At 48.4% G+C, this 25,378-nt stretch overlaps 2 protein-coding genes across 6 annotated transcripts; one reads left to right on the top strand and one right to left on the bottom strand.

The window, feature by feature from the left end:
• Positions 1-2,860: 2,860 nt before the first annotated feature.
• On the bottom strand, positions 2,861-8,572 carry LOC122377367 (suppressor APC domain-containing protein 2-like). Of its 2 annotated transcripts, none has more exons than XM_043357304.1 (6): positions 8,419-8,572; positions 6,288-6,457; positions 5,249-5,952; positions 4,846-4,998; positions 4,234-4,494; positions 2,861-3,826 (listed from the first exon to the last, which is right to left on the bottom strand). In XM_043357304.1, exons 2-6 carry the CDS (start codon positions 6,415-6,417, stop codon positions 3,701-3,703), a joined length of 1,374 nt encoding a protein of 457 aa, XP_043213239.1. In that variant the 5' UTR covers positions 6,418-6,457; positions 8,419-8,572; the 3' UTR covers positions 2,861-3,700. The 2 variants fall into 2 exon arrangements, with proteins under 2 accessions (XP_043213239.1, XP_043213240.1); XM_043357305.1 differs by having other exon boundaries at positions 6,288-6,466; positions 8,420-8,454.
• A 191-nt stretch (positions 8,573-8,763) lies between these two features.
• On the top strand, positions 8,764-23,745 carry LOC122377366 (uncharacterized protein C6orf136 homolog). 4 transcript variants are annotated; one of them, XM_043357300.1, is made up of 8 exons: positions 8,764-9,060; positions 10,431-10,549; positions 11,016-11,417; positions 16,727-16,815; positions 17,154-17,378; positions 20,050-20,119; positions 22,256-22,498; positions 23,033-23,745. In XM_043357300.1, exons 2-8 carry the CDS (start codon positions 10,448-10,450, stop codon positions 23,048-23,050), a joined length of 1,149 nt encoding a protein of 382 aa, XP_043213235.1. In that variant the 5' UTR covers positions 8,764-9,060; positions 10,431-10,447; the 3' UTR covers positions 23,051-23,745. The 4 variants fall into 4 exon arrangements, with proteins under 4 accessions (XP_043213235.1, XP_043213237.1, XP_043213236.1 ...); XM_043357302.1 differs by having other exon boundaries at positions 8,794-8,865; XM_043357301.1 differs by having other exon boundaries at positions 8,873-8,909.
• Positions 23,746-25,378: the final 1,633 nt, after the last annotated feature.

Here is a 25,378-nt window from a genome sequence, read left to right as displayed (position 1 = left end):
CTCGGCCGCTACGAATAACTACATTACCGATCCTGAGTGGCGGGCGGGGGGGGGGGGGGGGAGGTACCCAGATTTGGGATAGGTTGGTTACAGAATTCCACAAAATACTGACAAGATTATCGATTATGTTTAGTGGGGACGGGGAAGGGCACGGGGACAGGACGGAGACGAAGACGGAGACGGAGATGTAGCGGCCAGCAGGAGCGGGGACGGAGACGGAGACAAAGAGAGCGGGAGCGGGAGCGCGGGAACGGGGACGGCAGACGGCGACGGAATCGGAGACCAGACAGATACAGAGACAGAGACAGAGACAGAGACGAGACGGAGACAGAGGCGGAGACGGAGATGATGCGGTCAGCGGGAGGGGGATGAAGACGGGGACGGAGAAAGAGAGCGGGAGCGGGAATGGGAGCTGGGACGGGAACTGGGACGGAGATGGGGATGGAATCCGAGACGAGACAGATACAGAGACAAAGGCAGAGAGGGAAGACGGAGACGGAAACAGAGCAGCCATAATTATATCTTTAGCACTGAAAACATTACCGATCGTGAGTGGTGGGTCCCGGGGAGAGGGGGGGGGTGCAGAGGGAGGAAGGCGGGGGAGGGTCGGGGCGAGTCACTCAGATTTGGGATAGGTTAGTTACAGAATTCCACAAAATACTGAAAAAATAGCGATCATGTTTAGTATTACGAGCGTACCAATATACGTATAGCGTCTTGAACTGGGACATAAAAACGTATATGTATCTGCGGCGCGGGCGGGGAAGAAGCCACTAGCCAGTACTTGTTTCAGTACCAAGAGGGGATTGGAGTAGAGGGGAGAGGAGGGGAAGGGAGGGAGTGGAGGGAAGGGGAGGAAATCGAGGGAGGGAGGGAGGGGGCCGGGGGGAGCGAAGAAGTGCGATGAAGGAGACGGGGAGAGGAGGGAGAGAGACGGATGGGGAGGGGTAAGTAAGCATACGATTGGATCAGTGATCGACAAAGTCAGAGAGCGGACAGGAGGGAGGGAAGAGGGATGGAGGCAGAGAGGGAGTCAGAAAGGGAAAGGAAAAGAGAGAGAGAGAGAGAGAGAGAGAGAGAGAGAGAGAGAGAGAGAGAGAGAGAGAGAGAGAGAGAGAGAGAGAGAGAGAGAGAGAGAGAGAGAGAGAGAGAGAGAGAGAGAGAGAGAGAGAGAGAGAGAGAGAGAGAGAGAGAGAGAGAAAAGCGGGCATTATGGACGGGACGGGCAGGAATTTCTATATAGATGTTCAAACGACGATTAGCGCCGGTAGGCGTGGGAGGGTGACCTAGGACGGGCAGGGATTTCTATATAGGTAGATGTTCAACCCACAGTGTATATAAATAGTTCAAACGACGATTAGCGCCGGTAGGCGCGGGAAGGTGACCTAGGTCTTGCGGGCGGGGAAGAGGCCACTAGCCAGTACTTTTTTCAGTACCAAGAGGGGATTGGAGTAGAGGGGAGAGGAGGGGAAGGGAGGGAGTGGAGGGAAGGGGAGGAAATCGAGGGAGGGAGGGAGGGGAGGGGGGAGAGAAGAAGTGCGATGAAGGAGACGGGGAGAGGAGGGAGAGAGACGGATGGTGAGAGGTAAGTAAGCATACGATTGGATCAGTGATCGACAAAGTCAGAGAGCGGAGAGGAGGGAGGGAAGAGGGATGGAGGCAGGGAGGGAGTGAGAAAGGGAAAGGAAAAGGAAAAGGAAAAGTGAGAGAGAGAGAGAGAGAGAGAGAGAGAGAGAGAGAGAGAGAGAGAGAGAGAGAGAGAGAGAGAGAGAGAGAGAGAGAGAGAGAGAGAGAGAGAGAGAGAGAGAGAGAGAGAGAGAGAGAGAGAGAGAGAGAGAGAGAGAGAGAGAGAGAGAGAGAGAGAGAGAGAGAGAGAGAGAGAGAGAGAGAGAGAGAGAGAGAGAGAGAGAGAGAGAGAGAGAGAGAGAGAGAGAGAGAGAGAGAGAGAGAGAGAGAGAGAGAGAGAGAGAGAGAGAGAGAGAGAGAGAGAGAGAGAGAGAGAGAGAGAGAGAGAGAGAGAGAGAGAGAGAGAGAGAGAGAGAGAGAGAGAGAGAGAGAGAGAGAGAGAGAGAGAGAGAGAGAGAGAGAGAGAGAGAGAGAGAGAGAGGAGAGAGAGAGAGAGAGAGAGAGAGAGAGAGAGAGAGAGAGAGAGAGAGAGAGAGAGAGAGAGAGAGAGAGAGAGAGAGAGAGAGAGAGAGAGAGAGAGAGAGAGAGAGAGAGAGAGAGAGAGAGAGAGAGAGAGAGAGAGAGAGAGAGAGAGAGAGAGAGAGAGAGAGAGAGAGAGAGAGAGAGAGAGAGAGAGAGAGAGAGAGAGAGAGAGAGAGAGAGAGAGAGAGAGAGAGAGAGAGAGAGAGAGAGAGAGAGAGAGAGAGAGAGAGAGAGAGAGAGAGAGAGAGAGAGAGAGAGAGAGAGAGAGAGAGAGAGAGAGAGAGAGAGAGAGAGAGAGAGAGAGAGAGAGAGAGAGAAAGCGGGCATTATGGACGGGATTTTGGACGGGACGGGCAGGGATTTCTATATAGATGTTCAAACGACGATTACAATTAGCGCCGGTAGGCGCGGGAGGGTGACCTAGTTTTACCATTCATATTTCTCGAATTCGTGTGATACGCTGCCTTCCGATCAGCAGATGTGGAAAAACGCTACATCCTCTGAAGGACCAAAGTGACCTTCAAATCGGCTGTTCAGCAGAAACGCGGCAAACATTTTCGAATAAGATAAGTAAAAATTTAATCCATATAATTGTCTCGTTTCGTATTACCCCGTTTTATCATAACGTTGCTGAACCATAATCATGTACGCATTTGAGTGATGCTGATATCACCACAACGCAACATCTCCAAACCAGACCATAAAATAAAACTTTGCACTGCGTTTATTTGTCAAAAATAGCATACGATTCAGCCCAAAAGGGCATGCACGGAATGGACGGAATGGGTTTACGGCACGTGGCGGAATGCCGGACGGAATGTAGACATGACTGATGGAATGCGTTTACGGAAAGCTGCGGTCAGCTATCCACCATATGTGGCACTATGATTGTCGACACCGCACGGAAATACTATGAACAATAATGTCGCAATACTCCTATTCTACAATAAAAGGCACTTTCTATACAATATACTCGCTAACGTCTTATAAATCACATCGTCTCGCGTCGTTTTTAGTTTGACACAGCTGCAGCATTTGTAATGAGATTCGCGGCACGCCTCACCAACTCGATTCCAGCGACGAAAAACTAACACGCTGGTGGTGGCTGACGTATAAATGACACAATAACATCGAAATCGTTAGTAGTCCCAGCCATTCTGTTAACGAAGACTCATAGCATGGCGAAAATACACCCAAGCTTCATGACCATATACACAAACCCACAACCAAAATGCCTCTCAGATTCAAAGCCGCAATGATAATTAGCATTCACGCTGGGTGTTTCTACCCTGTTGGAACTCAGCCGTTATCTAAAGCAGGCGGTACAAAAGCGTCAAAATGTGACGGGAAGACTGCGACCGCTTGTAAAAGGAAGACTGCACTGTTCGTCTGGGCAGCGAGCAGTGCAGAGTCGCATATGGTCCGACGAAGCTAGTCTGCTCTCTATCCAACGTCCCATACTCTCGAATCGGTGTTCTATTCTTAAGGCAAAACAGGCCAGCCGAAGAGCCCACCTAGTTCAAACAGAGGGCGCGTCACCATCGCCGTTCGGTCAGATGAGCGTGGTCTCATCCGGGTGCGGCCGGCGCGGCTCAGAGCGCGCGTTGAACAGCTCGCGTATCAGGCTGGCCTTCTCCCGCTCCAGTGCGGTGATCCTCTCCGACCTCTGGGCCACCTCCTGTTGATGGAGGGGGGAGGTGTCACAGGGGACGAGACGAGAGTGGCGAGTGTGGTATGGATAGAAGGGCAGGACAAATGAAAAATGGCTCATGAGGATGTCACCGCAGGGCGTAGAAAGAAGGACCAGTCTCACGATCGGCAATCTCCCATGACTGAATCATGAGAGCTAACATCCCGGTACTCCAGCTCCTCAGCAGCATTATTGTCAGTTAGGCATTAATTGTCCCAAAGCCCTTCCCCATCGCAGCACAACCAGCCCCACCTCTACTTATTCATTGAGCGTTCAGTTTTCACGCCCTGGCCCGACCACGGCCCACCCAGCCCCCACCAGTAGGAATTTCCATCCCCACCCCAGCTCCACCTCAGTCACGCTGAGTGTCCCGTCCTGTCCCCACCCCGACCCACCTCTGTCAGCTGGGTGTTCTGGGCGCGCAGTCGGCGCACGGTGCGCTCCGTGGTCGGTGACGTGGTGGACGGAGTCGGTGCTCCCCCGCCCGCCGCCGCCGTCGCCGCCGCTGCAGGTCGGCCCGGGCTCAGAGCCAGGTTCATGTGCAGCGGAAAGCCGCGGTGGGATGAGTCGATCAGAGCAGACAGGTGCTGATTCACCTCGTGAATGCGCGCCGTCTGGAAGCTGAGACGCTCCTCGTTGGCGTCTGTGGTGTGCTCCTGTGGAGACGGGCAATGGGAGGTAGGTAAGTACACATTGAAGCAGACAGGCCAGGGAGACGGGGAACAACTGCCAGACTGGCCAGATAGGGAAGGAACAGCTCACAGGCCAGCCAGCGAAGAAAAAAAAAACAGCTAGCAAGGCAGCGCAGCGAAAACAACTCATCTGACTGCACTTGAAAGACATGCATCCATCTAATATACGGCAGAGAACAGGGGGAAACTGAAATCATTATGTTACTGTCAATGGAAGATAATCTATCACGTACATGGATACACATGTGACTGCATGGGTTTGGAGTTACAACGGCGAACAACGGTAATACAACGTTATTCGGGCATGCGACTTACACTAGGCTGGTGGGCGCGTCCCAGCCCGAGGTACTTGGCGCGCTCAGAGACGGCCGCCAGCTGGCGGGTGTACCAGTCGCGCGCGCGCTCCACCATCTTCAGACCCTGGGTGAGCGTGTCGCGCTCCTGTTCCATCTGTTTCATACGCTTCAGCTGCGGAAGATGGAGCGTGGGCTAGGTGAGGAGAGGAATATTCATAATGCACAATACGCGGATCCCAAAGCGAAGTGGAAGCAACATCATTTATAGCATTTAACACAAATGTCATGCAGCGCAAAAAATCACTGTAGGCCATTACATAAGCAGAGCCATGAATACAAATTATGAAACTTGCAATGAGCAACGCCAGCTCTCGTTAAATAACGATATTACGATATCCACGTACTGCGTCTGCGACACTCACCATGTTATAATCGACGCCGTTCTGCAGTGTGTGTCGGCGCGGCTCCCGTTTACGCTGCCCGGCCGTCTTTCGGGCCGGGTTGGAGGCTGTCGGCGCGGCCGGTACCTCGTGTTCGGCCTCAGAGCTGGAGGGCGGGTCAGCCGGCGGCAGCACATCCCGTCCGTCACCGCGGCCCCGCTGAACGCGCTCCCGGTGCCAGCGCTGCAGCGCCGTCAGAATCTGGGTACGGCTCAGGTTGGCGGCAGACGGAGCCGGCGGCGGCGGCGGGGCCGGGCCGCCGACGTCCCGGCTGCGGTCGCGCGGCGGTTTGGGTGGCGGCTGGTCGCCCCCGGCGGCTCCGCTCAGCTGCGGCATGCTCAGAGTGCGCTGCTGGCCGATCACCGAGTGGGGCCGGGCGGCGGGAGGAGGCGGGGGTGGCGCTGCCGCCGCGCCACCCGACAGCTGGTCCAGGGCCGGCGCCGACGGCGGCCGCGGCTGCCGCTGCTGGGACTGCTGAGGCACCTGCTGCTGAGACGGCGGCGACGGCTGCTGCTGCTGCTGCTGGCTGAGCGCCTCGGCGCGACTGCGCAGCAGACAGATCTTGAGACCGGCGACGAAACGCTCAAAGGAGAGCATGCCGCTGGCGGGCGTCACCTTGCGTAGACACTCGAGCACACCTTTGGGCACGTTGGCGCCCTCCTCCTCTTTCCATCGCTGTTCAATGTCTGCGGACAGACGGCGCAGTTAGCAGCCGAGCCGCAGGTAAAACAAAACACGTCGATCTACACGTGCATCTCCGACATAACAGATAAGCCACACGCTAACGTACGGATATTCCTTACTATTCCAGAAGCACCAACTTAACATAACGAGAATGTCACTTTTGTATACCTGAAAGTGCCAGAGATAATTCTAAATATTGGATCATAAAGTGTTATTATGCCAAAATAAGTGTTTAGTGTGCTTAGTAAACGGAGCAAAATGCATATATAATAGCTCGATAACTGCAGGTGCAAAAACTGTCATGCAAGGGTTGCTATGAACAAAATGAGCATCCCACCTGAGTAGTGCACGAAGCCGGTGCGCTTGTCGTCCATGATATCAAAGAGCGTTCTCATCGAGTCCACGAAGACCTTCGGAAGGGCGTCGAGAGGCTTCGCCTGGCCCCCTTCTCCGCTGCTCACCGACATCGTGCCCAGGATCCGGCGACCACTTCAACACACTGACAGTCTGTGGACCGAAAATCGGACAGCACCAGGTGTGACCAGGCTTCATATTGCATGCACACGTCGCATTCATTTACATACGCTTGACTTGACTACAAGGACAGACAGTTATCAGTGGTTGGTAACGTAGTTTTTGTCGTTTAACTTGGACACGTGCTTAAAGAGGTGTGAACTGTTTATTTTATTTCCAGAGCCGTGCGAGTTGAAGGACGATATGCTATCGGCCGTCACAGGACACGGACAGGACTATGCCGTATGGATTGGAGTGCTGGGTGCAGCAACTGCTCTGCTGCAGCGCACTTTATGCATTTATGTAGACACGAGCTGCAAGCTGTAAAGGCGGACGATTAACGATAAATCTATGGAATAAATGCTGGGCCAGCTGATGGAAAATTATAAACGGGTGAGTTATAAATTTCCTGCACGCTGGTTCTAAAGTTATCCATTATCATACAAGTCCCCCGAGTTTGCTTGAAAAAGTCAATGCAATGGCCATCATCTGCCGTTGGGAAAAGCAATCTCCTCTGGGTCTCATTTACGCCATTCAGTTATTATCAGCAGATATACCACTATAGTCTCAGTAATGATGGAGCGGAACTAGTCGTGAAGACAGACCAACGACCGCTACACGATAACACCTGCGAATCCGGAGAAATGAAAACTGAAGGCTTTGTTTTTTTTTACTCCGAGCACCCAAAGATTGACTACCCACTCAAACATCAATCAGACAACAGTGGAAAGGCTCGAGAGTTTTAGGTGAGATCAGTGTGGTCCGCCTTCACGATCGTGTCAAGGACCACTCCAACGAGAGCGCGAAATTACTGTTCCTCCGGTCACTGGATGTGGGAAAAGTATCGTCGTATTAGTTCAAAACCAGACTGGCTCATGTCCCAGACATTGGGATTTGACTGGAACGATAGTCCAATCCCAGCAGCCTCTCTGTTCGACAGCAGGAAGACTCAGATAAAGGTTCATGGTTGTGGCAAAGTCACACTGAAAATCATAGGCGCGGGAGCCGGGGGGGGGGCAGTGGGGGCAGCTTGCCCCCCAACTCTGGGGCCGTGGGGGCGGTGCCCCCACAGTTTTGAGACGGAATACGACACTTTTTTTTTGCAAATGTCTTCTTTTTTTGTTGAAAAAGCCGAGGGGTGAAAAATAAGTGGCCTAGAACCGGTGAGAAACTAGATTTGGGGGTACCCTAGGTTGATCTCTATTATGGTGTGCCCCCCAGTCGGAAAGTAGTTCCCGCGCCCCTGCTGAAAATCCACCATTTAATCAGCTTCTGAGCCCATTTAAAATCTGAGTTTGAGAGGCAGAGATGACAGTTCCGCTGCCTCAGCACCAGTCCCCTAGCTGTCCAAGCTCAATGGTGTAATTCCTATTTCGAACTGCCAGTTCGCCACACGGCTAACGTCCTGTCCTCCTGACCGTGAATGTACCGTGAAACTGTGTCGATACCCAAACGTGTCTCATCAGACCCGTTACGGGGACGACGCGCCACTTCATCAAGACGCCTCCGCGTTCCCTGGTAAACCAGAGACCATCAGTGTTGTTCCTGCCTCGCCTCATAGGGTCGCTGGTTCGGTCCACTAGCAGACTACGTTACGGGTTCGCTGCGCGGAGGCGACACTGGCCATGGAGGCATGGACGTCATCCATCAGCGGCAGTCACTGGTGCAGCTCTCTCCCAAAGCGTCGGCAGAGATAGAACTTACATGATGTGCTTACATAAATGAGATGTGCTGTCGCATCTACAGTATACACAAGTTGGGCAAGGAAACGGACAAGAAAGAGCAATCATGCAAGCAAAACAACAAGCCAGAATGCTCAATGCAATGACCAAAATGTGTGTTAAATGATTTGGATTGTGTGTGCAAGTGTACAGTGTAAATGTGCGTAAACCATGATTAAAAAATTCAAAATTAAAAGCTTCACTAACTGATGAGCTCGTATACTTCGCACTTACCACATAAAAACAACGGAGAAAAAATAAATGCGGAATTCTATAGGAGTTCTTTAGTCGTGAGCAAGGCTATGCCTTGAGGTAGCCTTTGAAATCAATTAAAAAAAAACGCAACTAACCGTCCCAAACATGTTTAGTGTTCACTTTGCTGCTTGTCATAGATATACAGACCTGCTTATGTATTATGATTTGGGAAAATATTTTTTAGTGATTTATTTTACGCTAAAACTTTTATATTTGATGCTTAATTCTGATCAAATTAGCAGATTGAATATTAAAATACATTTTTCTATCAAATTTAGAGCTTATTTAGTTTCATCTCTTAAAAACTTTATTGCATTAGCAGCTGCTGACGTGAAATATGAACAGGCTAGAAAAATATCGAGCTTTTTGTTACGGATTCAACGCACATTCGACGATTGCGCACATTGCGCACTTGGAACGACTTAGGTGAAATTTTAAGAAATATTTGTGAAATTTTCAATTTTTTGTTGGTCAGGCCATTCATCTCTTATCTCACTCTTTGATGCTGATTTTTAGTCGGTATGGAATGCTTTGGAGTTGTAGGAAGGGCCAAGGGGAGGGACTCCAATGTTTGTGGTCATTGCCAAAATTGAAATGAAGATTGAGATTGTGTTTAGATAGGTAGGTACCCTAGCTTATTCCTTCTTCTTTGATTTGCCTTGACTGATGAATGCTGTCCACCAGGGCCCTGTTTCAAGGCACTTACCTGCGGCGAGCAGCGCCAGCACCCAGCGGTGTATTGGGTTTCCATGGAAACCAACAGGCTCAGATGCTCACAATGCCAAAGCGTCAAGCCAAAGGTGTCTCAAATGCCTCACCAATACACTGCTGTGGGTCAGAGTAGGGAACCTGCTGTGTGCAGGACGCTGCAGCACAGTTGCTGTGAAACACTGCCCAGTTGTGTTTTAGTAGAATGTGTATGAGATATTCAAAATTGTTGTTTAGAGGAAAGGACAAAATCAATACAGATATCTTAACAACTGCCCTACTCACTTTATTAAATTTTGCAACCCCTACCATCCATATAAAAAAGATTGCATATCCACCTGCTTTCCCTAACATTTTCAGAACGATTGTTATGCCTGTATTTGAACTTAACCAATGACCACTACTGTTGACTGCAGGCAGGTTCCAACATTTATTTTACAAGGCCAGTCAAAACTGTACTCTTCCACTTTCCAGTCATGCCAGCCAGTGGACTGCTTGGGCAGTGGGCACAGAGTTAAAGCATAGGTAATTCAAAAAATAGAAATGGGAATTTTTTCCCATTGAGGTATTTCTGTGCTTTAAATCAATTATCCAGGAAACACAGCATGCTTATGCAACTTGATTATGAATAAATCAATTGGTACCTATCAAACATCCTGAAGCCATTAGGAGGCCTCAGCTAGGAGTCTAAGCTATTTATTCACATGTCCTCCAGTTTCTTTGATCAAAATTGATTACTGTTATTTATTAATCATAGGGGTCCTTTGATAAGTATCATTCTGATTAGGATAATTTGCATACAAATTGGTGCCTAGTGTAGACTGCAGACTGCATAGGCATTCTATTTTTTATGGCTTCTGAGCATCAACATTGCTTGCAGGCTTACAGGCTACAGTATGGCCTGTCTCAACTTGTGGAGTTCTGAGCAGATTTGAGGACAGGATAGAGTGCTGATAAGGTACTCTGGCATCTGATGATACCAATATTTAGCTCTTGCCCCTTGCCCAAGCTATTTTCAGTGTTTTGCAATGCTTGCTGATGAGATTTTGCACACCAAGCATAAGTGCATAGCAAATGGCTAAAGTGCCAGCATAGATGGAAAATATAGAACTTTGGGTGCATCATGCATGATAATAAAGAAGTATGTCTTGAATGTTCCTTGTTCTGATGATTATGCCTATTGTTTTATGAAAAAATACTACTTTCTATGCTACGCACATGCTACTTACATTTTCAAACCTACGGTGAATGTACTGCTTACTTTCTGCAACTTTTTTTGGCAGATTTTCAGAAAATTAAGATGACACACTGTTTCAAGAGCTGTCATTTTATAAAGTTTCCATTGGGGCTGGCCTCAAGATGTGGTACACCAGAATGGAACTTCATTCATAGGAACACTCAGGTAGGTATGCCATCTTGTTGCAATGTACACTTTGCTGTCATTTATAGATACTCATATGAGGTTTGTTGCATAACTCGACAGACTTTGCCATTTACATATCAGAATAGATGACCGTGCATAGTTGTTTTTCCTATGATGATGCTGATCTAAAGCTTTCTTAGCACTTGCTGGAGGTAAATTAAACATTTAAACTTCTCTTTTTGAGTAAAATATACCAACATTGTTTAGAGATATGTGGAAGAATGCCCATCTTGCTGGATGCTCATTTTAATAGCATGTCTATTGTCTATGTCAGAGTTCTTGTCAATCAATGCTGTGACCCTCAATGCCCCCATCACTCTAAAAAACATGGTTTGACCTTAGTAAAACCATCAGTCTCGCTCGGAATGCAACCACCTCAGTATGCTCAGCGTGTGACCTCTCTATGACCTCCTTGTGACCTCCCTGTGCCATTTCTGCCTCCCAGCCGCCGGCCGTGCCGCCGTCCGTGTCCGTGTTGGCGCGGCAGGCCCGGCCGCTGGGCACCCACTGTTTGCTGCCGGCGGCGCTGGAGCCGGCGGCCGCCGCGGCCCGGGTGCCGGCGCCGGCTCCCGCCCACCAGCTGGAGCGCTGGATGGACCAGCTGAGCCGGCAGCTGGTGGCGCTGGAGGCGGCGCACCAGCTGCAGACCTGCCCGGCGCCCGGCTCGCTGCGGGACGCCGGTCTGAGCGCGTGCGAGCGGCGCGCGTTCCGCCAGACGGCGCTGCAGTGTACCGCGCCGCCGCCGCCCGACGCGCCCGTGTCGCCGGCGGGGGAGCAGGACCGTGACCGCCAGGAGCGGCCCTCCGCCGACCAGCTGCGCGCTGTGGAGGCCAACCTCCTGAAGAACGTGAGTCGCGCGGCCAGCCGAGTGCAGACCGGGGCAGAGACAAACGGCGGCTATAAGGGCTAGGCTAGGCATCCCATTCTTTTTCGTCCACCGTAGTTACAATTAAAGGGACCCTCCCACCTTCAAAAAAATTTATGAATTGGCATGAAAGTGATGTCGCTCGGTTCAGAAAGAGCGAAAACGAATATCTACCAAATTTCACCGAAAAATATTACCGGTTTCCAAGATATTAGCCTTTTACTTTTGTTTACTTTTTGGGATCTCCGCTGTTCCTAGCGACTTTATTTGGAAGCAATAGTTTGGCAGCTGAAAGTGCGGCACTTGTTGCGCGCAAAGCAGCATATACCACCGCGTGCTACAAAACGTTTTAGTCAAACATTTAAAAATCGTTAGAAATCTGCGCTGACGTCACACATTCAGAGGGGTATTCCTATGCATTAGCCCCTTTGAATCAAAATGCTGCAATTTTGAAATTCAATATTTCCGATTTAAAGGTAGTGTGCCAGCTTTCCTGGACCGTATGGAGTTAATGGCCCAGATAAGGAGAACCGGATTTTTAGAACTTATCCATACCTTCAAAACTCATGGAAACGTCTTAAATTCTTCAAATTTTGAGTACCCCAGTGCGAAATTCGCCCCGACGGGTTGTCGGTCGTACCCCAACCACATTTCACACCACTATGAACAATAAATGCACACACTGAAATCGCTATTACCGATATGCTCATCCAATCAAGTTTCGATAAACCCGTTCATCAGCATCTCCTGCGGTTTCGAACACGCCTGTTAGGTGGTGCGGTAGACCGCGCCCAAAGCCAGGGCCCCGGTAACGTGAGGTAGCCGAGTCGGGGCAGCGTGCGCTGACCCAAGCCGGGGCCGTGCGTCCTCCCGGTGTCATGTGATAGCCCGGGGCTGCCCGCGGGGATGCGGTAGACCGCGCCCAAAGCTGCGGCCCTGGCTTGGGTCAGCGCACGCTGCCCCGACTCGGCTACCTCACGTTACCGGGGCCCTGGCTTTGGGCGCGGCTTCTGCTCATACTTTGTGGTGCGGTGGTGGTGCGTCGGGCCGCGCGCTCTGACTTCGGCCAAGAAAAATGCGTCAGCTGATCATTGTCATTTCTGCCACTTGCGTGTGGTGAAATGGGGTCATAACTTAAGAGACGGCTTTTTCATATCAATTATTTTACATAAAATCATATTTCAAACCATAAATAATGTTCGACAGCCAAATAAAAGAAACAATACCAATACAGGCTTAAAATTTACGGCTCGACATTGTGTTGTCTACGATTAGACAGCTGATAACTCATTCCCGTACGTCGTAACTCTATAATGACCTTTGCTTATTGTCACATGTGCGCCGCATTCGCGATTGTTGCCGACGCCTGTTTGCAGGCCAGCCCACTACAGTTGTTATACATATCGAAAAACCGATAAACTTTTAGGCGAAAAAGGCACCATTCCAGGCCCATTTTTGATTTTTTTGCGATATTAGGTAAAAACAGAAGCTTCTTATCCTAGGAAAAATAAAATGGGAAATCTTTCAAAGGTGGCACACTACCTTTAAGGCATTTCTCGATGTTGTGAGTGCCGAAACCGGTAATTGTGAGCCAGGGACCCCATTTTGGCTATCTCAACTCAAATCTAATGTTAACCCGCGCACCGACGGGGGTCTGCGCCAACTTCGCACCGACGGGGGGGGGGGCGGATGACCACCCCCCCCTGAGATCTCGAGAACGAAGCAAGATAGCGACAAGCGGTAAACGGCATCGGATACGCACGGTCAAGATCTACAATTTTTACTAAGGTCATTTTCAGGTCAGGTCAAAGATGACGTCACAGGGGTCGAAAAAGTCAAAATGGCGGCGCTAGATATGGAGAGTGTTTTTCTCGAATAACTTTCGAATTAGTCAAGATAGGAACAAACTAAGGGCATCATCGTGATCCTCTCGTTAATCCGCATCGAATGATATATGTTGACCTCGAAAGGTCAAGGTCAAAGGTTGACCTCAGGTCACGTAACCTCGAGGTCATCATGTATATCATTCGATGCGTCTTGACGAGCTGAATACAATGAAACCATCCACGCGTCTGTATCTTGTTCCTGTACGGAGTTATTGGCCAAAAACCTTTGGTGACCTTTGATGACGTCACATGACCTCACAGCTGCCCAACAGCAAAACAGACCTCACGGTAGTGAAGGTTGATCGTATATGAAGTCATGTATGGTATATGGGGCCATTCCGACCCGTTTTAGTGGTAAAAACAGGGAGTTGATTTTTCCCCCATTGACTTATAATGGGAAGGTCGCGAAATTGACCTGACCTTAGGTCACCGATATCAAAATTCCGAGATATACAAATTGTAGCTACTAATGACCTAATAATATCCTGCGACTTTTAAAGGCCTCCGACATCTACTGTAGCTCTGGCACGGTGACAAAGTGGCAAAAAAGTGACTTGAGGTTGGGTCATTCAAAGTGACCTGGTGACCTGACCTTGAAAGGTAGGAGGTTCAAACTTCCACACCATGTGTAAAATTGATGAGGATATAGTCATACCAAATTTCGCGGCGCTACGCGCCGCGGTCTTCCCGCTATTCGCGAAAAACCTCAGGGGGGGGGGCGGATTTCCGCCCCCCCCGTCGGTGCGAGGGTTAAGGTGGGAGGGTCCATTTAATATTAATTCAAGCTCAAGTTATTTTGTTGTTTTCCTTTTATAAAACCAGTATAACGCCTTTTGTGGCGACTAACGGAGCGAGCGCGGAGCGAGAGGGTGGGCCTTGCACGTGCGAAATTGCGAGGGGGTACCTCCAACTGACTTGTGCACGGCACCTTACTAACCGGTCTCTAGCGATGTGCCAAATTTGAGCACAATCGGCCCAGCCGTTCTCGAGATCTGGAAGCGGCACCCTGCACGTGCGCACGTGCTAAATGGGTCCCAACTGACTTGTGCACGGCACCCTACTAACTGCTCCGTAACCGTGTACCAAATTTGAGCTCAATCGGTCCAGCCGTTCTCGAGATCTGGAAACGACCCCTGCACGTGCGCGCGTGCAGCAGCACCCCAACTCTGGCACATGGATATGCATTGCCTAGTGGGTGCCTACCTACATGCCAACTCTCAGCGCAATCGGCCCAGTAGTTACCGAGATATTGCAACAATTACAAAAGTGACACCTCTTGGTTTTGCACGTGGCACGTGCATAAGGGGTCACCCACATGCATCGGGAATAGTGCAATACTTGGTAGAGGGAATGAAGCTGCCCTACAAAAATTACCGCATGTAAATCGGTCAAGTGGTTGCTGAGATATAGGCCTCGCAAAAGCGTGACCACGGCCGGCCGGCCGGCCGCTCATACTCAGAAATTTCCGTTAATCTAAGGAAAGACTACGCTCGCTTCGCTCGCTCCGTAATTAACCTAGCTTGGACTTTGCTTGAAGGAGGGACGAAGTGGGCGTCTCCCCTGCGAATCGTACCAATAAATCTTTTACGTCTATCATTTTTCATTGGTTCCATGGAAATCATAGTTCAGATAGCTCTTTTAATTCTTGTAGTGCTCTTTGTATGTAAGGCATGTAGGTGATTGGTAAATTCCTTTTTAATGACCTCCTTACAAATTATTTATGTTTTTGATGTATTTAGCTTGATACAAATTTTCGGCCACGGGCCTTGATCACATATCAGTTTAAACACAGACACGAAAAAACACACAGACACCAATGCAGTTACAGTTTCGCCAGTTTTTTCAGTTTCTGTACAACTTCGCGTGATAAAAAACACAATATACCTACAGTTCTAAGGAATATGTTAGATGGGCCCAATAAAAACGATCATAGACAACCTAATAGGTCAAAAATTAACTTTAAATTCGTTTTCGTATTCGATTCATTCATCTACTTTTCAACTACAAATCCGAAAGCTAAAGCCGCAACTGAATCGAAATGTATCATCGTGGTACATTATGTAGTTATCGGGTTTTATGTGCATGTACATGTACATGAGTGTACATGAGTGAACGTTGAAAAGTAGATGAATGAATCGAATACGAAAACGAATTTAAAGTTAATTTTTGACCTATTAGGTTGTCTATGATCGTTTTTATTGGGCCCATCTAACATATTCCTTAGAACTGTAGGTATATTGTGTTTTTTATCACGCGAAGTTGTACAGAAACTGAAAAAACTGGCGAAACTGTAACTGCATTGGTGTCTGTGTGTTTTTTCGTGTCTGTGTTTAAACTGATATGTGATCAAGGCCCGTGGCCGAAAATTTGTATCAAGCTAAATACATCAAAAACATAAATAATTTGTAAGGAGGTCATTAAAAAGGAATTTACCATTCAGATAGCTCTGTCTTCTTTGTTGTGAGGCCCCATGTATACAGTGACATGATATGGATAATAAATCAGTGCAGCTGTCATTCAAAATCTGGAATATGTGTCTTAGTGGCAGTGTCCTTTGGCTTTGTCTTAGATGACATATTATTTTGGTCGGTACTTTAAAGGCAAAACAGGTTCTAGGAACATGTAGCTATCTGCACTCATAATCGTAACTGACACAAACTGTTTTACATGCATGCTTGATGTCGGCAGATGTCGGTATTCAGTTCAGAAAATGCGATGACTTCGGTAGGGAAATGATTTGAGGTAATCGACCGATCGCCATCATAGGTGCATCCTGGTCATTTGACAGTTGAAGAGTAAATGTTGCTGTTCTTGCATCCAATGCATATTATTTCTGGTCATTGAAGTCGCCGTGCTCTTATTATTTCCATTCATATTAAGGGCTTGCTCATCGAATTCGAGATGCACCGCATCCCGCATTTTATCCGTAACTGATGGAGCAGAATGCCCTTTATGACATTGGCAGTGCCAGTGATCTTCGCTTGTCGCGAGCAGTCGTGTCCCTTAGAATCGTAATCTTGTGCTAAAGGTACCCGATAAACTTGTTCTTAGACAAGAAAGGCAGTTAGTGCTCCCGTTAGGTCATACTTTCCCACGTTATATGACGGCACGTTTTTGTATGATCAGTGCTGCATCATCGGAGCTGTATGCTTATATGATTTTGAATGACCAGTCCTGCATATTGGGAGTTGCTGTTTCAGGGAGGATTATGAAATGTAGATGTAATAGCCTGCTTTTTGGCATCTTTTACTAATAATGTTGCCATATAAATACCTACCGTTTCAACTTTCACCGTTTGGGTGCCACTTTTTCTGTAGTATTGGTTTTCAACGGTGTTTCATTTATGAAATTGCGCTGTAGTCAATCATTTACGTGATTATATTTAAGTAATATTTTCTTTTTCAGCTTCCACGACTTTTCGTCATGACACAAGACTTCTCGATATACCACCAAAACTTGGTGTTTGACAACAGAATACGCGGCACTAAAACGGTGTAAGTGGCTGTCCCGGTGCCCAGTGTTTCGTCATCGGCCGTCGCGCAGGTATCTCTGACCACATTTATGGCCGAACTTAACGGATGAGCGTATTTCACAGTGATCGGTCTGTAAAAATACCCAAAATACTTGGATGGACCCGATAACTGTGACTTCCATCAGTGGGCTAACCATCTGTCGTCCATTTCACAAGTGGACAATTAGAGAACACAGACTGCACATTTTTCTATCAATACCGGTCAAATTTATCGCGATCCTTACGTTTGCACAAGTCCCTTCACTGCTCACTCAGCTTCTCCATCTCCCGTATCTCACCGAATTCTGCCCTCCCCTGCAGCGGGATCGTGCCGTACATCAAGCAGTGCGCTCTGCTGAGGATCGTGGGCCACATCAAGTTCAGCTACGTGACGCTGGAGGTGCTACAGAGCGCCACGCACGCAGAGGACGACACAGTGCGCATCCGCTGGAGGATCCGCGGCGTCAGCGCGCTCAAGTCGATGCTCATGTTCTGGAAGTTCAACGTATTCAAGCTGGAGAAGGCGATTGATGAATATGGAGTCGAGTGAGTACCCGGGGAAGGGGCTACTTTGGGTGTGGGGTGGAGCTAGTTACTTGGTACGGTTATATAATCATTGGATTGAAGTGTCTGTGTGTTTCAAAAGTTCATCATTGCTATAGAGAATTTCTTGTTATTAAATGCCACTGTCCTCTTACAACCGTGTACTAGAGTTTGCGTCAACACACACACCTGGAGGTTTGCGTTAGTGCGGTTGGGGTCGCGTTTTTCCGAATCACCACGTAGCGTGCCTGCATTCTGCGACTCTCGGCCGGCCGTGCGGTTGTGCAATCCTCTCGGAATAAGTCCGCAGACCAGTCGGTGACCACGGAGGTCGTCCACAGTCAGCTAACCGAACAAACCGCTACACATAAAAAGATCCAGGTTACTCGTTCTCAAATCTCGTGGCTGTCACTGAGCGCTATTTTTGATGTGCTGTAATTTTACTACTGATTGACGCACTGTCTCACCGATTAACTCATTTTTATCTTGATTGGTCGCTGTGTCTTTTTGCTCTGGTTTATTATTTTTTATTCCTGCTTCTGATCGGTCATCTCAAGAGACGAGCCTGCTATAGCTCGGAAATTGAAAGTTAGCCAGCTTTTACGCGTAAGGTTCATGAATCATGAGTGCTCATTTACATAACACAGCTTATACAGTAGCACGTAGATGGCGACACAGTCCTCTCGATCCAGTGTGGCTGTTTATTTTGCCAAGCTGATTCGGCGTAGCGAAATGGTCTCCACGTAGGCGAAAAAGCCTAGTGTTTATTAAGCCTCTCTAAGATCTCTGCGTAGTGCCAAACCCAGAATGCAAGCTAGTTCCTGATGTGTGTCATGCCCGGCAAATTGTTTCAGACCTTTGTCATTCATTGTCCATCCATCCTCGTCATTCTCAGCAGTAGCACAAGTCTGCCCATCGTCATCTCCTCTCCCCCTCACGCTTCCCTTTCCGGGTTAGTGGTCACCCTCACCAGACAACGAGTGGTGAGGGTAGGTCCGCGGCAGGGCCACACCCTCTCCGGGGTGACCGTTTGAGCGGCAGGGCTGGCTGTCCTATCGAGACATTACCGTCCCACCGGGACGGTCTCTGCCGCTGCGGTGCACCGTCGGTGGTCCGCACCACAGTCCAATGTCTACACCTTACCCTACCACCCATTGCTCTGCAGTGTCCTTTTCAGGCCGAAAGACCTTGCTTGCAGCAAGATAAACACCGCTGTACCCCGATGTAGTTTTTTATAATTGCATTCCGTGCGGTGTCCTTTTATCCTTGCACAACCTTGAAGCGTTCTACACAGATTCCAGAACGATGCGCCATGCGCCGATTGAGATTCAGATAACTTTTTCCAATGCACTGCCTTCTCTCGATACGGGGTCGAGAGAAGGATGAAAGGAAAGGGGGATGAAAGGAATATGTGAATACTAAGCTTAAGTGTAAACACATACACATTGCGGTATGTAATCAAACGCTAAAAATAAAATAATAAGCAAATACGGGATGAATGCTCTCTGATAGGCAAATTCTAAATTTGTCGCTGTTAGCTAACCGCCCTGCTCCTTCCATTCCAAACCCTCTCGGCTGAAGATCATATTGCGCAGACTATCTGCAAGGCGTGAAAATAAAGAAGTTCCACCTCATCCCCGCCTGCAGGCTGCGCTCGCTACTTTGCGGCTATTTGCAGGGCGCGAGTGAATTGCAGGGGACTCGTCAGGGCGTTTTTATGCGGGTCGATTCGGTGTTAAATCTCCGATTGCAATATCTGAGAACCGGTTTCCGACATTCTAAGGGCTGACCACTGGATATGCGAGCTGTACTCGCAACAATGCCCGAAATCCACGCTGAAATGTACTGTCATCAATAATGATATTAATTTTGAAACACGTATCATTGTTTTCTATTGCTTTTTTTGATTCCGCTGTCTGGCGGGTATAGGAAAGGGTTAAACAGATCCTATTCCATACACTCGATGTGCGAGTACCTTTCTTGGCTTCTTGGAATACCGTTTAGCTAATTGTAGAATGCAATGTGTACCATAACGTTTTGGCATGTTACACTTTACACACAGCAAACCAGCGGAGCCGCGATTAAAATGCTAGAAAGTTGAAAGGCTTTGCTAATAGTTGCAGATTATTACAATTATCTAGTTTGCTATCGTTTCGTTCAAAGATGGGGCAAAACTCGAAACTAACGTTACTGGCAGTAAAACCTGTTCTTGGTCAAGCTTGCAATTCATTACGGCGGCTGCCAATCACGTTCACAATATTGGAACCGGCTTACAGCTGTAGCTGTGTTTGTATAGTAGTTGTGCTGACTTACGGTTGTGTTCCGATTCTCTTCTATATTCTAGTTTCGCCCGATTCATGGATAGGTAACTCAAGCAAAAGCTCATGCCGTGTTTTGCTTGTGCTGGTTTCTGCTTCTCAAGCATTCGCTGTAAATGTACCCCACGTCAATTAATCTAACAATGCATACCAGTTTCCATCATTTCCATAAAAAACAGGTAGGTATATAACCTTGTTTGGTTGTATGCCTTATAATCACGCGAGTTTTTCCCGTATAAAATGAATTTGGAACGCCTCACGACTTTTTCTTAACCCAATAAGATGTGTTTGTCGTGACGTGTTCAGAAGCCTTTGCGATTAGTGCTAAATTTGTGATTGCCGCTTTTCTTTTCCAGTTGGTACGACGGCTACTCGATATTCCAAGTAGGAGGCGATGGCAAAGTCCATACTCATATTGCCGATAAGGTAAGTTCGTATGATGATCCTGATTATTCTTCCAGGGGATGGGGGGGGGCATTTTTTGCCCCCCCCCCCCTAGTTTTTTCGATATATCTCCAGAACCGCTGCGCCGATCGTCACCAAACTTTCAGTGCCCTCCCGTGAATAGCTTTTGCACATTGTGACCAAAACATTTTCCAAAGGCTATGATAGGTTGGCCGCTAATGACGTCGGAGTGTCGTCATTTCAGCCATTTTCGACCAAAAAAAGGTTTCGCGGGAAGAGCTGTCAGGCCTACACTTTTAGAGATACAGAAAAATGTTTTTTTTTTTTAACATGAAAGGTAACATGTTTTTTTATAACATGTAGAATCAACAGGGCTACAAACTGCTATCTCGGATTTTTGAAATGTTTGGATTTTGATCCCCAAAAATAAAAAATAGATTTTTAAAAAAATGTAATAGCCGAAAAATCGAAAAAGTTTTTTGAATTTCGAAAAAAAAACGGAAAATATGTGATTGTTCCTACCGCCTTTTATACACATACCAAATTTGAGATCGGTGCCTCTTTTTTTGGCCAAGTTATAGCGAAAAAACTGTTCAAAATTGATGACGTCAAATATTCAAACTCAATTTTTAGTATTTCTAGACCTCGTAGCGCAAAACAAAGACCGCCATTAGACTCCCCGTGACGAGTTGCATCGAATCAATACCCATTTTATGCAAAACTATCAACTTTGAAATTTGACGTTTTTTTGACCTGCCCTTGACCTGACCTCCACCAGAAATTGACCTAAACCGTACCTCCTGATGGTCTTATAACCAACACCATTCAGTTGGAAATGAAAAATTGGTCATAAAACATGCATCGCACAACCTTAGTAAAGTTGGGTTCATGTGCTGACCCTTGGTGACCTGACCTGTGACCTGACCTGTGACGTCATCGGTGACCCCAGGTAAATGAAATTTGGTTTCCTTCGACAAATTTGACAGGGCTATCGAACGCCGTTTGAATGTTACGGATCCGTCCAGTACTTTCGGATTTCCACCGCGCGGAAGGTGGCCGGGAGGCCCACCGCCTGCCGGGTTATACCTTTAAAATGGTTTAGAACATAAGGACTGTTACTGTAATATCGTTACAGTGGATAAAATTGCATGGTCTGTAATATTGCCCAATAGCCACTGTCATTGTGCACGTAAACGTGTTTGCGATATGTGCGAATAATTCGCGTGAGACGTCATAATTCATCGATCGTATTTTACCGTTAAGTTTCTTATGAAAAGAATGTTTGATCCTCGGTAATGCTACTATCAGATCAGAACGTATTTGTCATATTATCCACTGAAGAGTTTCTTCTGGGCGCTTGGATACCACTAACACTGACACAAAACATCTGAAGCTCAAGCATGCTTGATGAACCCTTCATTAGTTCGTATTCCATTTCTTCATGTTGCGCACTCCATGAGGTCCAAACTCCAAATTGCTGATGTCGACCGTGTTGAAGCTGAATATCGACACGTTTTTTTCTTACAGCAATGACACTTTCTTATTGACCACAATGTTAGTTACGCCATGCGATGCCCTCTGTGAAATGGAAAGTGACATACAGGTCTGACACGGGCCGAAAGAATTAGATTTGGGAGATAAGATTGGTGACAATATGCGATAAATCGACATTAATCCAGCTTTCCTCATGGGATCATAGTTGCATGTGCAGGATCTGTCTTCTGATCCTCTCTGAGCCGGTCGTAGTGTCTCCCCGCGTCCGGCCCAGTGGTGTGGGTTTTAGCGCCGTCCGATTTGGCCCGGTGTGAATTGTGACAGCTTGGTTTGACATATGGTCCGATTTATCGTGGATCGAACAAATGTCCACTCGGCACTCATTGACCGTCATAGCTCGACGTAATGTGGGTTGGTACACGATGTTATCTTATCTGTACAACACGATGATTGTAATCTGGTCTAATGTACGGTAATATCCGTCATGCAGTGGTCCGAGCAGGAGAGTCGTAGCCTGGACGTGTTGCGTCTGGTCCAGTGCGACGTACTGGGCCTGGTCTAATGTGTCCCCTCCTCTCCCCTCCGTCAGGGCGGGGGGGAGGGGGCTGGCCGTGAAGCCAACGCTCGGCGGGCTGTCTCATATAACCTTCCCCTCCCCGTCAGATAATGCCTGACTGGAGCCGTGACCTGGCCGTGAAGCCGGCGCTGGGCGGTCTGGCCGCGCTGGTGCTGGGACTTCTGCCGGGCACCGCGGGCGCCAGCGACCAGCTGGGTCACCTGCTGACCTCCGCCGGCGGCGACCAGGAGCAGGTGGCGCGGCTGAGGTCGCTGACCAGCCGGCTGGAGCAGCTGGAGAGACAGATGGAGACCCTGCTGCCCCTGCCGCCCGGCGGCGCCCACTGGGAGGTCAGTGCCAGTCTACAGTGTATTCCAGTGCTGCTAGTTTTAGAGCCGATTGAAAAATCGAAATCCCAATCAAAGCTGCAAGGAAAATAAAGAAAGCTGATATAGGGAACGCAGTTTGATATCGACATACCAAATATTTGGTATTCAATTGCCATCCCTGGTGTCCTCGCAATCAACATCGCCTTCTCTGTCTCTCAAGATCAACTTTGGTTTGGCGCAGCTGTTTTGATGCCATATCTGAGTTGATATTTCATTATTTTAAGCGCAGTCTCCTGTGGTCAAGCATATTTCCATCGTGTCCATCAAAGTTATGCTGATCGTATTCACCTGCTCAGTTTCAATGTCATGAAATATTTATTCCCGAATTACTTCCTACCAAACAGAGCGGATCCTAACTCAGCGTGCTTGACAAGACTGTATGTTGCGTCAGACATTATAATGTGACCTTGAGTCTGCGGCATGTGACGTCATCAGTTCATTGGCCGAGTTGCGTGTTTATTTTGACCAGCTGCTGACCTATGTCCACCTCCGCAGACGGCCGGAGACACGTGAACTGGGTGTCGGCCGGCTGGACGGCACACCGACCTCACCGCCTCAGAAGTATTTATTGTAGTGGACCCCGGCTGGTCTGTAGTGCACGCGCTTCTTCCGCTCCCCTGTCCCCCGGTAGCTGGAGTGACGCCCGGCAGCGACCCTGTGACGTGATCGGACTGTCGGAGGGTGCGCTCGTGTGAGGTGCGGCGGGAGTCAGGCTGTGCGCGGCGACACCGCCGTGGTGCGGACCGCCCGGCGAGCACCAGGTGATGTGCAATATGCATTGCACAGCGCACTATCATGGTGTGTTGTTTACAGCGACACGTGCTTGATTGAAGTGTTGGTCTCCATGCTGGGTGAGATAGTGCCGCTGACTTTAAGTGGCGGATAATACTGGATTAGTGTGTTGTAGGTGTGTAATTTTAATTATGTCTCTGAAGGTGGCATTGGTCGAGACGCGCGGCTGCGCCCCGCCGGCTGCTGGAAGTCTGATGGAAGACCCATTCAGATCTCTGCAGACTCGCGATATTCGTGACATGCATCCGTTGACTTCCGTGGTAGCCCGTGGAACATCGCCTCTGTCTGGTTCATTTGCCTTCCTCTGGTGCTTTCATTGGAATGGAAGACGCGAACCTGTTGATTGATCAGCTTATTGGCAATGTGCTACCTGGTAGCGTCGAGGAAGCTAATGCAAAATACATCACAGAATCGCTTTGAATTGTTTGCTCGCGTCTCCGAACTGGAAGCTATGTCCTCCGGTTGGTTTTGGCACAGGCGTGATGACTACGGACGGTGACTATTCAGCGATCAGACGTTGTTTCTATGAGTTCGTGGCAAGGCATGACTCGGAATAACAAATTTCTTCCTTGTTTGCGGGCTGCTAGCATGTGCACCATCAATGCTGTCTGTGACATGTAATGCATGCAATACCATTGAACAAACAATAGGCGAGGACAATGAGCAGTGAAGTGGCCCGGCACCTGCTGGTGAACCGGCCGCTCAGTCTAACTATGTAGATTGTAGACGTGATGCAGGTATGTTTGTACGATACATATGTGCTTTCATACTGACCGTTTTAAAACACTTGGCTAGCGGTTGTTACCTGTGGCGCTGTTGTGCCATGAAGATTGAGAGTCTTTCAGGGGGTTAACCCTCGCCCGTATTGGCGTTTGTATTTTGCCCGCGAACGTATAGAGGGGGGGGGGTCCGTTGAACCTCCCCCTTGGCATTCAGTCTCTGATCGAGCTAGAACTTCGCGGAAAAACGAGCGTGTTGCCCGTGAAGAGAGGAAGCCGATGATACCCAATTTTTAGGTCCTAGGTCATTGGTTGACCTTCCAGGTCAGATCAATGACCCAAAAGTCGGGGAACTCGGGACCTGTCAGAACTTTGAGAAGTGAGGCTGTAATTGTTTGTTTGTTTTTATCGGGATGCTGATCACGAATTTCATTTAAGTTTCGATCACAGATGATGTCTTCATGCATTTAGGTCATGTCGGGTCAAGTCAGGTCAACCAGAAGCCGTCCAGCCGAGTATTCATAGTATGTATCAACCACCACTGACAGCTTCGTAACATGTTACGAAGGCACCAAAAGTCAAAACTACTACGTATATGTTCAAATGGCAGCTTAATTCGAAATTAGCTTCAAAGACTATATATGTAGGGTGGGAACAATTATTAACTCTTATTATTAAAACTCTTATTATAGCGTAGGAACATGTAAAACTCGAAAAAGTGAACCTAGGTCATCAAAGGTCAGTGACCTGACCTGACCTTCACGTGACCTTGACACCCACCATAACCCTCGCCAGCACAGGGGGGTGGGGTTGATCCAACCCCCCTAAGGGTTTTCGCGAATAACTCGCATAAAAAGCGGCCGATCGCGACGAAACTTTCAGTACCCTCGCATTGATCAACTTTACACCTACCCTTAAAATTTCATGACCCTGACCCAAATGACCTTTGACCTGTGACCTCTTTTCCGAGACCATGTTTGGCCGGAATCGCGATTCGGCGTATGTCGGCTCGCACTAGCCGCGCGTTTGCAAGCTTTTCGTGGTTTCAAACGCTCAAACATGTGATTTGATGTTGCTCCCATGCATTAGGGCGGGTGTCAAGGTCACCTGAAGGTCAGGTCAGGTCATTGACCTTTGGTGACCTCGGTTCACTTTTTCGAGTTTTACATGTTTCTTGGCTAGTTTTTGGAGCTGAATTCGAATTTAGCAACCATTTGAACATTTACGAAGTAGTTTTGGTGCCTTCGTAACATGTTACGAAGCTGTCAGAGGCGGATGACAGGTACTACGAATACCCGTCACGACCCCTACCGGTTGACCTGACCTGACC

This window comes from Amphibalanus amphitrite, unplaced genomic scaffold, assembly GCF_019059575.1.
Source record: "Amphibalanus amphitrite isolate SeventyFive unplaced genomic scaffold, NRLGWU_Aamphi_draft 000043F_arrow, whole genome shotgun sequence".
Classification (NCBI taxonomy): Eukaryota; Metazoa; Arthropoda; class Thecostraca; order Balanomorpha; family Balanidae; genus Amphibalanus; species Amphibalanus amphitrite.
This window is presented reverse-complemented; position numbering and strand designations above follow the sequence as displayed.